The following is a 17,458-nucleotide window of genomic DNA, read 5'->3' as shown; positions in this document are numbered from 1 at the left end:
CGTAAAGAGATGAAGTCCATATGGTAGCCGGTGACTAACAATTGATTCATACACCATTTGGTTCCCTAGGATCTTAGAGCCCATGTACACCATTGGTTTGAAATGAGGCTTCTCCAACTCTCCATAGGTGGGTCCTCCATATTCACTAACTTGATCTATAACACAATGTAGATAGTGAATTCCTTATTTTTTTTTTTTAAAAAAAGCTTTATTTTAAGTATTTACTCATAACTGGAATGAATTCAATAATAAAGAGATGCTTACACAATACTAAATAATGTTGATTAATTCCAGTCTTTAAATAATAAAACAAAACATCATTTAGCTAAATACAAATGTCTCATATTAATTTTCTTCTTGAATTAAATCAATTAAAGAAAAATACTAAAGTATATTTATATAAATTTAATTAAACTTTATCAACAAGATGTTCTAAATTAATGAAATTATCATCGGATTGTTCATGTCCTTCATGATAATCTTGTAATTGATGATGTTGACAATGATTAATGAATGATTGAGTTGATGTTGTTGGACGCTTCTGTTGTTGTTGTTGTTGTGATGTTGGTGGTGGTGGTGGTGGTGATTGTGGTGATTGTGGTGATGGTTGTGATGGAGATTGTTGATATTGTTGTAATTTTCTTAATTGAGATGAACTTCTTCGACAACAATGATTTGTTATTGATGTACGTGGTAAACTATATATATTATTTGTTGTATAATTCATTGTGGAATATTTTGTTGAATTTGTTTGATTTAATAATATCCATGGAATAACTGATGCTTCTTGACGAAGCCATTGTATATGAATAGGTAGAAAATTAAATTTCTCTTGTAATTGACAATTGGACATATTAAGTAAATCTGCCGGTGTCATTAGTAAACACCTATGATTATTATTATTATTATTATTATTAATATTTGTAGTTATACTATTATAATGTAATATATGATTTATATACATAGGTAAACCGATGGTTATTAAAAATTCTTGTAAACTGCCTGTTTTTATACCATCACAATTAAGAAAACGTTGTGATCGAATCTCTTCATTGAATGATATCTAGAGAAAAAAAAGAAAGATACAAAACAATAAGATTATTGAGATAAATATAATGCTACAATGTGGAATACACAAAGGCTATTGACTTACATATTCTATGAATAGTGTCTAACAGAGGAATCCAGAAAGCGCATTTCCTCCCTTTTTACACATATGCATATATGGCTACAAGAGACTGATCAATTGTAGTGCTAAACATCAATGGGAAGATTCAAGCAAATAATACCATGTGAATTTACATATTCTATGATTTTGATTGTATCTCAACTTTTATAACTCTTGGCGTCATGTGTATTAGTTATAGATTTGTTTCAGTGTATGCTTTTTTACATTCAAATTAATAAAGTAAAACATATTCAGTTTATGTTATTACTTATTTAAACTTTTTAAGTAAAGACGGATGGTAGCTAGCAGTGGAATCCAGGATGCATGTTTTGCCTTATTTAGGACTCTTCAGCTGGATGTACTTGCATCCCAGAGTTGGGACTCAAGCTCAATATCGTTCGGTTTAAACGCCACCGCGTTATCAAGTCCTGGAGTGAACATCAACTCTGGAATGCAGGTGCATCCAGTTGACGAATCCCAAATAAGACGAAACGCACTTCCTGTATCCCACTGCTCGCCACCATCCATCTCCGCCCATATTATTAATGATAAACCTACTTAGTTTGTAAATCAGGTTCACTGTCGAAGTGATGACAATGTAGATAGCTTCTTCATGCCTATTCTATACACTATAAAATTACTTTCATGATAAATCTTGAAACTGTCTAGATTTTTTGGCATATCATTGACTAAATCTGTAAATGAAAAGCCTTTAAAGCTTGTAATTACTAAAATAATATGTGAAAGCTACTAAATAGTTTATATATGTTTTATATTATTCCAGGAACCTTTGTAGTGACCTACTTTTATTAAGAGAACGCGATTGGTGTAATGGAGACAATTGTTATTATAACCGATTGCACCACGTATTGTTTTACCGTACTTGTTGGTTTAACTGTACCAAAACACATACATTCTTCTTTTGATTGTGACCTTGCACGAATTCGGTTACGCTCAGTAACCACACTTCTACCCCTTTGGCACGATCTCGGTATTCTTTCGATACCACGAGATCGGCAACAGATACATCTCGACTACAGCCATCAAATGCTTTCTGATATTTGGCCTACGGGGGATCTTATCGGTTAACTGGCACGTAGTCTTCCTGTAGTACTGATCATTGTCAACCACGACTCGACGCCACATTACACCTTAAACATTACACACAATAGGTTATTTTCCAAATGAAACCAGTAGGTCAAAATATCTATTAGCTTGATACATGATCTCACTTAAAGTTAATTTTATTAATGTAAATTCGAAATAATTAGACTAAGATAGAAATGTAAAGTTTGTCAATGGATTTTACTTATTGTGGTACCTTCCAGTGATTAATCACTATGTATATCCTCTTATTTCTTTAATACAATTTAATAAACTTATTACCACTGATCTATTCATTTCTATCTTTATTTTAATAATTTAATAATTAAATTATTAAACATTAATTCTATACCGTAAGCTCTTTGAATGTAATCAGTGAAGTATCGAATCACTATCTGATTACGTCATCTATTGATTTCTAATGCAGTTGTGGTGTGTACTACTTATATCGATATGAGTAGTATATAAATGATAGTCAGAAATAGAATGTCCGGCAGCAGAAGGTCGAGACGGAAAGAACAGGAACAGAAAACAATTGGTATGAAAATTCAGGAACAATGAAGTCTGAGACGATTGATTGACATTTTGTAAACTTAAGTATTCACTGTACTGTTCTCAGATTTTACCAACAAGTTCTGTAATTTTGTGTTCAAATACATTCAATTGTCCCCATTTGTTTTCTCGTTCACTTCATAGTATTTAAAGGCATTAATCGGATGATTTATATCTTGTCAAGGAGAGTCAATATTGTAAGTGGTCAAATTCACTTGGTGTTGTTTAATTGTATCTTCCCATTGTTGTTTAAGACTACAATTGATCAATCTCTTATTGACATATGTACGGACTGCCTCGATATTATCTTAGGTCACAAGTTTTATAAACAAAAATGGATAGTGGCTAGTAGTGGTGATCTCTCGAATATATATCTAACGTTTGAAGAAGTGAATGCTTTAGGAGCATGACATCAATATTCTAACAGTGTACACCTATTGATTCAGTGACTTGAACCTGTTATATCCTAGAGAAGATTAAGTTACAGATAACTCCCGAGCACTTTTAATGGACTAATACTCTACAAATATTCTTATTGTATAATTATTCAATAGTTAGATTGCATATATCTATATCCCTCTTGTTATAAGCTTCATTTTGACCTATGATTTATTATTATACGATTTACTGTCCCTAAATTATGCTCAGTTTATTGACTACTGCCTCCCACGTTCACAGCCACTTTTTGTCTTTATTGTGTACAAACATTATTTCCTATTTTATGGTGCGTTGAGGTCTGTTTGGTTGACATATAAACCCAGTATGTCTGAAATAAATGATTTGATTCGATTCGATTCGCATATTGGGAGCTGGTATTTGGTGTTCTGGACTCAAGTGGACGGGCTAGGTGGACATTGGACCAATAAGGACTCTAGACTGTTCATGCCAGTTGAACGTCATTTGTTTGGCACAGTGCAAAGATTGTATAAGTCGTATTTTGATTGGTGGATAAATCATGTGATAAAAAAGGCGGATATAAAGTCAGAACAGAACCTTTCACTTCAACATAACTCTAGTGGTTTATACAAATATTATCTATTTGTAATCTAATACTTCATTGTTATTATGTATCAATCACAACATGAATGCATAAATCTAATTTCAATGTATTGAAAGTATAACTTAACAAACTTTCAGCAACTTAAAAGCTTAGAACATACAGTTTAGATAAGTTCCTCTCTCATGATGTAATTGCTAGTGTTCATTAATGCATACACATGCTGTGACATTATGATGATTTGATGATTTCACTGGTTATAAGAATATTGATAGCAGAACCTTAACTTAATTAAGCCCAATTTCTAACTTAACAGTTTGGATACAAATATTTAAGAAAAAAATCAATAACTTTTAATGAAATAACCTAAAAATGAATTAAATGTTAACATACCACAGGTCTTCGTATCTCCCTTAAGTTAGTATCCCTTTCAGCTTCTAATGCCATTGCAACAGTAAGTAGATCTAAATTTGTTTCAAATGAATAACGTTGAATTAAACGTAAAGGAATATTTGCTCGACCAGTCTATGTAAAGTAAAAGATAAAAGGTAACTGAATAATTCAATATTAACTATACTAAAATAGATCAATAGACTAAACTTTGATTTAGTTAAACAAGGATTAATATCAAATTTTAAAAGTCTATTGTTTTGACAACTTTAAAATTGACAGGGTTTTATTGTACAGGTAACAAAACACCAATTCTGCAGTTTACATTATCTTGTTTAATTTTCATTGAGAACTTATGAAATAGTGTTGCATTATATATGATAAATGAGTTCTGAAATCAGGGCATATTTCTATTTTCAGAGAGGAGTTTTGTAGATATCATGGTAATTTTAATAGTTGAATTCATGAGTTAATCGAAGCTAGACTACCATGGAAAACGTTGAAGCACTGGATGGCCGTTTCGACGTAATATAGAACTTCTTAGAGGTGCGCACCCACGATCCTGCCTCACGAGATTTGGACCCAGGACTTATCGGTCTAGCATGCGAGCGCCTAACCTGTAGACTACTGAGTTGGTCGGTATCCTACGGTGATAATGTCTAACTTCAACCAATCCACGAAGTTACTCCACCGTCCATCATTGTCATTAGTGAGCAACTATAATGTCCACAAAACCCCTCTCCGATTATAATCATCATATGCTCGTTAGTGACTGGCTTCAAGAGGTATTTCCTGGAGTTCTCGTGAGTGCAATGACCAGTTGAGTTCAACCGGGTCTGTTGTGAGATAGTAACTCACTGAAGACAGTGATGGATGTGTCGCTCAGTTTCGTGGATCAGTTTAAGTTAGACATTAACACCATTGGATGCTGACCAACTCAGTGGTCTAGAGGTTAAACATTCGTGCACGAGACTGATAGATCCTAGTTTCGTCTCTCGCGAGACGGTCTCGTGTGTGCGCACTGCTGAGGAGTCCCACAATAGAACAAAAAGGCCGTCCAGTGCTTCCACGTTTTCCATGGTGGTCTAACTTCAATTGACTCATGTATTCAGCTATTAAAATATCTCCATTTCATTCTAATTAAGTCTGTTTGAAAATTCACATTCATATATATATATATCACCTTTTTTAAAATATGTATAGAATACAACGATTGGTACTATTCATGCTAGGCAAATCATATTTTAGTTGAAATAAGTCTTCCAATACTATCACTAACTAATCACTATCTAATTTCAATTATTCACATAGATGACTGTTATTCCGATAAGAAATCAAAGAAGATTCATAGATATGAACAAATAGCACATTCGTCTGTTTTAGAAAATTTCAAATGATCAGGATCAAGGTTTTTGGACATTGTAGTAACTTAATAGTTAAATAAATGAGTCGATCTAAGCCACACCACCATTGAAAATCTGAAAGCGTTGAACGGCCGTTTTGTCCCAGTATGGGACTCGTCAGCAGTTCTCATCCACGATCCCTCACCAAAGGGACTCGTACCCAGGACCTTCGAATCCACTAAAATAAAAATAAACTTGTATAATTAATTAGATAAGTGATGAACTTCAGTCGTTTGAAATACATCTACAACATAAACATACAAACAGAAAATATCAAAACATTGCTACTTAGCACCTAATTTTAAAATTATATATATATAAAGATTGATAACTGTGAAAATCGGTTTGATATCATGATAAGATAATCAGGAATTATGAACAATCCGTTTGAAAATACAAGTTAATCGTACGCCATGGGCTGGCCCATACGGTAGTGATCTTACTTTCGCTTGTATCTACTTTAACTAATATATTTCTGTAATAACGTCCTCTGTGTCGTACAGTCTTCAAAGCATCTATGGTACCTTGATACGTCGATGGGGTAGTCCACGTAAGATGCTGACCACGAGGTGTGACTTCGACGTTAACTAGTTTGTCACACCATTCACATCGAACTCGAATAGGCCTCCAATCATTTCGACATAAATCATCTACGATGGTGATCTACAAGAGTGTCCATTTAATAACCAGAACCAAATAAAGGTTATAACCCTGTATGATGAATTAGAATCATAATGTACAGTTGACGAATGAGGTTAGAAATTAGATTTAAGGTTTTCATCACAAACTGACATCAGCTATAATACCAAAACTCTATTTATCCAAATGGATGAATGAATTTCGTGCCAAAATCCGAGACCTATTATCTTATATGTGATTGGTTGGTTCATAAATTAAGGTCACGCCATATTTATTTGTTCAGTTGATAATTATTCACTGAATCAGTACGGTTAACTGAGAGTAGTTTATGAAACTCCAACGGTGTTAAATTTTAAAACTTATAGACTATTATTAAATTGATTACTTGAATAACTTCATCTAGTATGATAGAAACCATGAAGAAATGAGTGATATAAGGTTCTATTAGAATGTTGAACCTAGAATACAACTATATTGTATCCTACGAAGACGACAATTAAAAAGAAAACATCTAGTCCCTGAATCAATACGATTATATGATTTCCAAAAGCAACTTATGGTAATTAATTAGATCGAAGGGGAATTCTAATGAAAATGTAATAAATAGGAATGTCACAAATTGAAATCATGAGTCAGTTGAAGCTAGACCACCATGAAAAAACCTGGAAGCACTGGACGGCCGTTTCGTCCTAGTACGGGACTCCTCAGCAGTGCGTGCTCACGATCCTGCACCCCGCGGGATTCGAACCCAGGACCTACCCGCGGGGTGCGGGATCGTGAGCACGCACTGCTGAGGAGTCCCGTACTAGGACGAAACGGCCGTCCAGTGCTTCCAGGTTTTTTCATGGTGGTCTAGCTTCAACTGACTCATGATTTCAATCTGTGAAATTTCTAAAATTTCCACAAACCCCTTCTGAAAATAGGAATGTAACAAAGTTTGACCTTTTAAATAAAAGTATGAACATTTAATATTGACGAACAATGTAAACGAACTAACCTCATCAGAATAAGGTGGTTGAGTAAGATCAATATGTTCTGCATTTAATTTCTTTCTTAATATATGCCTAGCTAAATAGATATGTTGAATGTATACATTCTTTGCATCATCATTTATTGTTTGTATTGTATTAGAGATATGTTGCTGATTATTTTGAGGATACTGTACAAAATAATTGGCAGTTGTCGATAGAGTAGAAGTTTGTGATGATTGTATAGGTGTATTCAATAGATTAGTTTCTTTCTTCTGTTGTTGATGTCTTGATGATAAAAGAAATCGTTCATCAATTTTTACAGTTTTTGGTGTAGTTGATGATGATCGTTTTACATTATCGATGTCAGGTTGACTATCTCTTGATAGTCGACTATTTCGTAGAATACTTACTGGATGTTTTTGCTAAATGAATTGGAAGCAAAAAATTTATGAAAGCCTAATGTTGAACACATTTCATAGGTTATTAATAAAGCATAATGTTTCCATTAACAGGGCTTCCTACTCTTCCACTTTCTCTTCCTTCTAGTGGTTGACTGGGTTGTGAAGACCCTCACATCTGAAGGGAATCACGGAATACAATGAACAGTTTGGATGTAACTAGAAGATTTGGACTTCGCAGATTACCTGACCCTTCTGTCTTATGCACATCAACAAATGTAGATGAAGCCGACTAGTGTAGCAGCAGCTTCTATATCAGTAGACCTCAACATACACAAGGGAAAATGAAGATCCTCAAATACAACACGGAGAACACCACACATTATCACACTTGACGGAGGAACTGTGGAGGATATGGAGTCTTTCACGTACCTGGTCAGCATCATCGATTAACAAGAACACACTATGTCGGGAATTGGAAGCAGATATGAAAAGGATGAATAGCAACTGGAAAGAACTGGAAAAGACTTTCTAGGACAGAGTTTGATAGAGAATGTTAGTGGGTGGCCTATGCTGTTCTATGAGGGTAACAGGCGTAACTAGGTAGGTAAGTTTGTGCGTCACTATCTGGCCAACTATTCGGTGTCTCATATTCTGCATAGTTCTTCTTCGTCAACCACTTCCGAAATACTGATTGCTTTCCATTGGATCTTGTGAGATGCTCACTGCAAATCAGATAACTAAATATTAGTACAAGCCATAATACTCATCTGAGATATTTTTGAGAAGCCAAGGACAAATAAGTAGTTTGAGAGCTCAATCAACTCTCAAGTACTCATTAGTTTTGCAATGCATCTTCAGCTATCACTCCGTGATGCACAAAATCTTTAGACTGTCTGATTCTTCCTATCATACCAAATCTTTAGAACTTTAGTTGAAGCAACAAAAAAAAATAATTTTTACAACCAATAACATATGAGAAAGAACAAACAGTTTAAAAAACAACTCCACCTCTTATTGTTAACCGTATATCTTTGGAGTAGTTTAGTACATTCAGAAAGTACTCTGGGTTAGAATGTGGTTGCTATGTAAAACATATTGAGTTTTTCAAAAGTTTCACACTTTTATCAATAATAGGTAGTTAGAATAAAACGTTGAATTATTTTGAAAAGAAGTAAACTTACTGACTGACATTGTATTTCACCAAATACTCTGGAAACTATAAATGAAAAAGTAATATTGTATTGTAATATATTTCCAAAAGGTAGAAATTAAAATAAGATACTAAAAATGTTGTTAATTGTCAGGTTATAGTTAAACTACAACTGACACTGTAAATAACTGTTATAAGAATGATCAAAATAACTTAATTGTTGAGTACAGGTGATAAATATTTAATATCAGAAGGGGTTGTTTGTGGATATGATAGTAATTTTAATAGTTGAGATCATAAGTCAACTGATGCTAGACCACTGTGGAAAATCTGGATGGGTGTTTTGTTCCATTGTAGGACTCTTCAGCAGTGCGCACACACGAGACCGTCTCGCGACAAGCGAAACCAGGATCTATCAGTCTCGTGCGCGAATGTTTAACCTCTAGACCACTGAGTTGGTCAGCATCCAACGGTGTTAATGTCTAACTTAAACTGATCCACGAAACTGAGCGACACATCCATCACTGTCTTCAGTGAGTTACTATCTCACAACAGACCCGGTTGAACTCAACTGGTCATTGCACTCACGAGAACTCCAGGAAATACCTCTTGAAGCCAGTCACTAACGAGCATATGATGATTATAATCGGAGAGGGGTTTTGTGGACATTATAATAACTTTAACAGCTGAGAACATGAGTCAAGTGAAGCTAGACCACCATGGAAAACCTGGAGTCTCACAATAGGACAAAACGGCCATCCAGTGCTTCTCGCCTTACCATATAGATTTCAGTCTCTGAAGAACAAAGCTATCCATTGAAAAATTCTCACAGATAGGTTGTGTGCGATCGGCCTCAAGCATTTGTCTCTTGGGCTCTGCAATCACGCTTCCAGGTCATTACGATTACCGTTAATCCGGTTTCCTTTTCAGTCTCCTCAAGAAGACATATACTTCCACAGTATGGTCAGCAGGAAAGAGATAACCACCTTCCTACTTCTAACAGCACTGGAAATCCTCTTGTTCATTGACAGAGATAATTTACTGAAGGTTCTGTTTTATATTGAAAGGGTTTCTGTATTTTGAATGACTTCCAGATCAAGGTAAATAGAATAGGTAGGTGAACAACCACAGCAATTTAGATATATCTAGGTCTGAACATAATAATTGTTTTTGCCATTTGTCATCAATAAGGTATGCTTTCATGCTGAGATCGTACACCTTAACGATTAACCTCATAGATAAGGTCGTTGAAGACAACCGCTTTTTGACACTGAAAGATCCAAAACTAGATGAGGCTTTAGATAATAATGTGGTATTTAGTGTGACAGCAATGCATCCTGGTATCAAGAAGGCTAGTTAGTGATGTGTTGCATAGCAGATTAACCAGATTATTACTAAATGATGAATCCATTTTTCCGTTGCATCAGCTAATAGTCATCTTTTTAATAAGTTCATCAAATACTTACCATTTTGAAATGAGTTCTTATCAGAGTTTATTGTTTGATAAGTTCCAACGTTTTGTCTGATTGGCATATTTAAGTTGATTTCTTCATATGAGGTCATTTTAACAGATCCATTATGTTCAGTAGGCATTTGTTGACCATAACCCCATCTAGGCAAAAGGAATATAAAAGTTCACGTTAATCACTTTATTAGCTGAAATGGTTCCAATTTTGTTCCTAAACCAGAGATATGTTTGTCTTAAGCTTAATCAAACCTTGGGAACAACAATAATTTAAACTTGTAACTGTAGAAATTGATAAGAATTTTTCTTGAAATGAAGATTGTTCTCTCATAACTCTATGTTGCAATGTTTCGTTTCCAACACTTAGCAACTACGTATATATGTTTAGTAAATTCTGTCTATAATTTTGGCCTGGTAACTGGCTAAACAATACTGTTAAGGGGAGACAACGAAAACAGCAGAGTTTACATACACTTAATCGCTGAGTATCCAGAGTGTTAGTAACGTTATAACTTACAGTCTAAGAGAAAGCTAGTCTTTCGAACAGTTGTTTACAAATGAAATTGCACTACACAGAGTAAATTGTGTGGCAGCATGATGATGTCTTGAATCAATACTTGTTGTTCATAAATAGGATAGAGCACCGTTACAACTATGCAGGATTTCTAAACAAAAAACTTTAATGAAGAATACATGCAATCAGGAGGATGAGTAAACATGGTGGTGGAATATAATTAGAACAATAAAATAGATCATAACGTCAGAGATGTGTAGAAATGTTTGAAAAGAGAAGCACATAGCGATAAACATATCAAAAGTAATACTTTCCGCAATAATAGATAATCACATAAACTACTGAATATTAATGAGTAATATAGTAAATACACATAAAAAGGGTGAGCAAAGAAATGAAGATGATTGGGATTGGTCTACTGGAAACCCTGGTGGTAACATTGAAATTGATCAGTGGAATTCAACCAGCACTAAAGAAAGGCCTGACATATATGACAACGGTCACTACTTAATGGTCACTCATTTACAGAGAACAATTCTTATCTGTTTTGTCATATAGTTTTGAACCACCTAAAACAAAATTTCTCACTATCACAATCTTGACTATGCTCAAATACCCAAACATTATCAATGTTTGATCTTGTTTTAACTGAATATGTCAGATAATAAGCGTACTGATTATAAACATTATCTAATCTTCAGTTCGTTATATTATAAATGGCAAACTTATAATTACTGTATCGAGAAGTGTCAGTGAGATCGTATGTTATTACCATCAAATCTATACATACATCTTTATGAGAAGTGATTAAACGAAGAAGTTCAGTTTGATTTTGTCTCAGAAACAAAACACTCATCATTAAAGTCTTTAAAGTAAGAAACCTATTTGAATATCAATCATTGACAAATTTCACTCAGTAACACATTAGTCATTTCTTGAGTAATTAACACATGTAAATATACTCCATGTAAACATTACCGTGATTGATATTGTTCCATTCGTTCGGATTTACCAGATGTAATTCCTTCAAGACGACTTGTTGATTCATTATTATTACTATTAGTATTATTACAAAAATTTGTATATTGTGGTTTATATGTTAAACATGAACTAGTAATATCTGTTCCACTTGAGATACCGGAATCATGAATATTTTGAGTATCGTATAAATCTTTTGAATTTTTTCCAAATGATCTATTCAACGTTCTATGGAATAATGAAGGATCTTTTATATTGATAACAAGAAAAAGTATAATAAGAATATGAAAAGTTATTACATATTCAATGAATTGTTTAAACAGTTGGAATAAACAAACATTTGAATATACCTCAAGATATTGTTTCATAGTTCAACAGTGATTAAACTATTATCATCATTGACATTTACCCCTTATATAAGTTATAATTATCTAGTGGAGTTCAACCAGGTCTGTTATGAAGTAGTAATTCACTGATGACAATGGTGGACGGTGGTGCAACATTAACACCGTTAGATGCCGGCCAGCTCAGTGGTCTACATGTTAAGCGCTCGCGCACGAGACTGATAGGACCTTGGTTCGAATCTCGTGAGGTGGGATCATGGATACGTACTTTTGAGGAGTCCCATAATAGGACAAGACAGCCGTTCAGTGCATTGAGGTTTTCCATGGTTGTCTAGCTTCAACTGACTCATGAATTCGGCTGCTAAATTACTATAATACCCACAAAACCCCTCTCCGATTAAAAATATTTTTGATGAGTTGTTTTACTAATACACACTTCTAACACATGAAATACTCCCCTAAAAATTGTCAGAATGATCATTAGAGATCTTTAAAAATAAATAAGAATAAAAAATTCTTGTTTTTTGTTATCTTGTTACGATGACATTTTCTCATAAACGTATTTGCTTATTGTGAGGAAGCTCCAAGAAGTTTAAAAAGAGCCGAAGATATTCCATCCAATCATCTTTTGGAAGAACATTCCAGAATCTCGACGTGTAGCTTCCCTATTTGGCAAATGCTAAAAAACCACTGTATGTGGATTGGATAACTGTAATGATGATTTTATTTGTACTAAAAACTATAAATATCTTAGAGTTTTATACCGTATTTGACACTGGTATATCATTCCTTCTTACTCGTTTTCGGTCTTCTCACTTGCGAATTGGAGGGTTCTAGTGTTTCAGTGCTCAAATAGTAAGCGGTATAGCAAAAATCTAAACTCTAGATATAACATTTATGATGTGAAGTTATTCTCTTTGTATTTAGTGAGAAGAATTATAGTGAGTTTACAGATGATTCATAATAAAGTATGTCATTCATTGCTCAGCATTGTTTCAGTGTTCATCAATACACTGATCAGAGTTTTAAACAGTTTGCGGATTAACCAGTAAGATTCAGTATGTCACTTTTTCACATAAAATAGACAAAGGATTGCTTGAAGGAAAACATTTTGATTATTATTCCATCACAGAATTGCAGCACGTATGATTTATACTTCGTAATGGTTAACAGTAGTATCTGTGAAGTAAGTTTTCACTAATTTAAGAATCGATCAGTAGACAATGCACAGGTTATAATACTTCTTGGTTTTCTCAACACATTTCGAAAATTTTATCGGTTGCTTTCAGTGTCCATGCGTTCACTAGCCGACAGAATACGGTCTTGGGGGAACAACTCCTTTTAAACAAGATTTTAGGTAGAATGACGGGGTTCGGGAGACTGTAGAGTTTTCATAGTTTAAATAGTGAAATGATCTAATTTAAACCATCATTGAAAACCTGAAAGCACTTTATGAACGTCTCACTCTGGTATGGAACTCATCAACAGCGCACACCCACGACCTTGAACGTGGGGATCAAACTTGAGACCTTAGATCTCTTACATAAACACTTAACCTCTACGCCACCGAGACGACGTCTGAAGGCATTGTTGCATAACATCAATCAATACACGATATTCTCCAACTCTCATCCATGACGTGCGGTGAATAAGTGTCTCTGTATTAGTTGTTACAGAAGGATTTTATATTTCACCACTAAACGTTTAGTATTATTAATGGATTAATACCAAGAGTGTATCTGTGTGCGAAGGTGAATCATTTCACTCAAATGTCATAAACAACCGATTTTAAATAAAAAAGCAGTGGAGGTAACAATGTGATCATCAATAAATTTAAATGTCCTAAATGTACTCCTAAATGGAATTGAAGTTTTCTCTAAAAATCCATCGACTACAACAGAGCACTTATCCAGAGGTTTCAAGTTTACTGATTTGGTTCTAATCGTTGAATCGTATACTAAATTCATAGGAAATAATGAATTAAGTAACTATTATGTTCAGTGACTTACTTAACCATGAATCTGTAAGAAGCTGAGCAGCTGTCATTAATGTAGCTCTCGTCTCAGCATCTGTAACACCCATTTCAATTAATTCATTTCTAGTCAATTTGCTTAATCGATCCACATCTACAACTCCATGTTCCAGTAGACAAGGCCAAACGGACTATTACAATAAATTATAATAAAGTAACAATTAATCATTAACTTCTTTGCTAAATTATTAATGTATATGTTTAAAAATGGTAATTTTTGACAACATAAACTTTATTAGTAATCTATATGCAGTCGACAAAATGTCCTGGCAGATGACAGCTTCATATACGGTAACAATTATCGAAAAAGAGTGAACAAAAGCTCTTCAGCTTTCATGAAATGATCTTAGCAACTGGCATAGTAAGAGATGTTATCACACACTTGAGAAATTCTCATCTGACTCTACGTTAGATTGAATTGAAATAAGCAGATCCCATATTATCAGTATTCTCTTTATTCCTAAGCAATGATGAATTTCATTAATCGACCATGCTAAGTGACTTAAATGATCACCGTATTATAATGAGTGTTTATTTTCACAGAAGATAGATGGGATTGTTCTAAACTAAAGTTTTCTATAACTCGATTTACCACCCCCCCCCTCAATGTACACTAAAGTCAATGAGCTTTTGACATTTTGTGTAATACATTTTGCTTACAATACAGATTTTTTTCTCGATTGGTTACAATAAGTTGGTAATTCAATAGTATAAACTTCAATTTCAGCATTTTCTTAGCTTGTTACGTAATCCATATTCATATCTAGATTTTATGGAATTTGTGACTGATTTTCTTTTTTTTTGCTGGTTAAGTTTCCGTTTTCATTCTTTTCACAATGGTAATACTACTACTACAACTACCAATGATAGTTGTAACCATAACAATGATAACACGTTGAATACTTTGGCCAACTTTGTTTTCATGTTACATGAATCAATATATTTCATTCACATTATAAATAATTCAAAACATTGAATCTCTCATATAGACTGTGATATATAAGCTACCTTAAATAATAAGATATATCTTTTAGATTTATACGAGATAGTTCCTGTAAAATTATTTCTACAAATAAAGTGTAAAGATGGATAGTGGCTAGTAGTGGAATCCTGGACGCGCGTTTCGTCCTATTTGGGACTCATCAGCTAGATGTACCTGCATCCCAGAATCGATGTTCACTCCGAAACGGTACTGGGTTCGAGTCCCGAAGTGAACATCAACGCTGAGATGCAGGTACATCTAGCTGACAAGTCCCAAATAGAACGAAACACATGTCCTGGATTCCACTACTAATCACCATTCATCTTTGCTTAAAAAGCTTGTGACTTAGGGCAATATCGAGACAATCTAAACTGGATGCACATATACCAATAAGAGACTGATCAATTGCAATCCTAAACATCAATAGGAAGACAAGTAAAACAACACCAAGTGAATTTAAATGAAATGTAGATTAAGCAAATCAACTGGCGTCTTTCATTTATCATATATATTTCTCTTTGTATTATCAACAAACCTGTTTCAATGATGTAAATTCTTGACTGTAACGACAGCTGAAATCCAGATGTCTAAATCACTTAAATACAATTTCTTTTTTACAAAACTTATTCCTGTAAAAAAAATATAATCAAAGTAAAATGTTCTTTTGATGTATGTTACTTATATCGACATAAGTAGTATAAAACATGTGTCAGGAATCGAATATTTGGCAGCAGATTGGAAAAGGAAGAACGGGAATAGAAAGCAATTCGTATGAAAATGTAGGAACAATGCAGTTTGGGACAATTAATGAATATTTCGCAAATGAAATATGGTTTTTCTATTTTACCAAGTAACTCTGTAATTTTGTGTATAGTTTAACACTGTAACCTAATTTACAGGTAACTTACTATCGCTTCAACTATGAACATAGAATAGATGTTAAGATTTTGATCAGTTAATTAAAGAATAGGTAACTATAAAATGTTTCAAGTAACATTTTATCAAGTAAATAACATTAAAACTTTGTTTCGGCACTCTGGTAGGTGTTCACGAGCATTAATTAACTTTAAATTACTAGAGCATTTTGTCTATTGATTTGAATCATGAAAGTAAATTGTTGGATTCTTGTTTTCATGTAACAGTTCAATTCTATGGTGGTTGGAGGTAGTCAACAGGAAACCCTGGACCCGGGTTTCGTGCTACTTGGCACTCGTCAGCAAGGTGTACCTGTAATCTTGAGGGGACTGGTGCTCTCTGGCGGATTCGACCTCGTGTCACTCATCTTCACAGTCAGAGACGTTACCACTGAGCTATCCGAGCCGCCATGGAGCAGCAGTTCCTTCAAGATTACAGGTACACCTTGCTGACGAGTGCCGAGTAGCACGAAACCCGGGTTCAGGGTTTCCTGTTGACTACCTCCAACCACCATCTAAATCTCAAGATATACTGCCCGCAGTGTCGAGTCACCTAGACTGGTGGCCACATTGCAACATGATCGATAGCATTCGATCTGCACTAATAAGGACTAGACAAGCATGACATTGATCACCACCCAGTGATCAATCAATTGTGAGTTCAATTCTATCATCTTTGATCAAACAGTAAAATCAAAGTAATTTGTTTATTAATGTTTGGTAAGATTCTATTGATATCAATAGAATATCAATTATTGTAACCATAATAAGGTATAATTAAGGAACAATAGTTTATGTAGATAATACACTTAAGTCTTTCATGAATACTTAAGTTGAAAGTTCACATTAAAGCTTAACTGTCTTTGAAACTTCAACAGTTTGTTTAGTTTTAATTGTTCTCCAAAGAGAGGAACTATTTACAATGTAATTTTTGTAATTTATCACATTGGTAAAGTCAAAAATGGAGATGAGAAAAGGGAACGAAAAAAAAGTTAAGTAACTATGTTCTTGTAGTATACTAAACAGACCTCCAAATTTGAAAAAAACAATATAAAATTTTATCAGAATGAGTTTTGTGGAGATTTTAGTAAATTTCACAGGGTTCGAATCCTGCGGGGGGCGGGTTCGTGGATGCGCACGGCTGAGGAGTCCCATACCAGGACGAAACGGCCGTCCAGTGCTTCCAGGTTTTCAATGGTGGTCTAGCTTCAACTGACTCATGATTTCAACCTGTGAAATATAAAATTTGACAGAATCGTGTTTATCATATTTATCCAATATACCTTCTTTATCATATCTCAATTCATCCAGTTGGACTTTTCAACTTAACCAACAAAGTTAGTAGAAACTGAATCAATGAAGAAGGGTTCACAGTGGTTAGATATCAAAAAGGATTTCTACATATATCTATTAAAATATAGTTCCCCTTAATTCATTCTCTTTATATTTAAACA

At 34.1% G+C, this 17,458-nt stretch overlaps 1 protein-coding gene across 1 annotated transcript in view; it reads right to left on the bottom strand.

Annotated features, from left to right (window-relative positions):
* Nucleotides 1–258: 258 nt before the first annotated feature.
* Nucleotides 259–17,458, bottom strand: part of ASPSCR1_3 (Tether containing UBX domain for GLUT4) — a 34,067-nt gene continuing 16,867 nt past the window's right edge. Inside the window, exons 4-10 of the mRNA XM_012941202.3 lie at nt 14,086–14,239; nt 11,733–11,979; nt 10,242–10,387; nt 8,807–8,841; nt 7,251–7,646; nt 4,215–4,346; nt 259–1,063 (exon numbers count right to left, since the gene is read on the bottom strand). Of these exons, the coding sequence (XP_012796656.1) occupies nt 410–1,063; nt 4,215–4,346; nt 7,251–7,646; nt 8,807–8,841; nt 10,242–10,387; nt 11,733–11,979; nt 14,086–14,239 (1,764 nt within the window). The 3' untranslated portion in view covers nt 259–409. The remainder of the gene's footprint in view (nt 1,064–4,214; nt 4,347–7,250; nt 7,647–8,806; nt 8,842–10,241; nt 10,388–11,732; nt 11,980–14,085; nt 14,240–17,458) is intronic.

This window comes from Schistosoma haematobium, chromosome 5, assembly GCF_000699445.3.
Source record: "Schistosoma haematobium chromosome 5, whole genome shotgun sequence".
NCBI classification, from domain to species: domain Eukaryota; kingdom Metazoa; phylum Platyhelminthes; class Trematoda; order Strigeidida; family Schistosomatidae; genus Schistosoma; species Schistosoma haematobium.
This window is presented reverse-complemented; position numbering and strand designations above follow the sequence as displayed.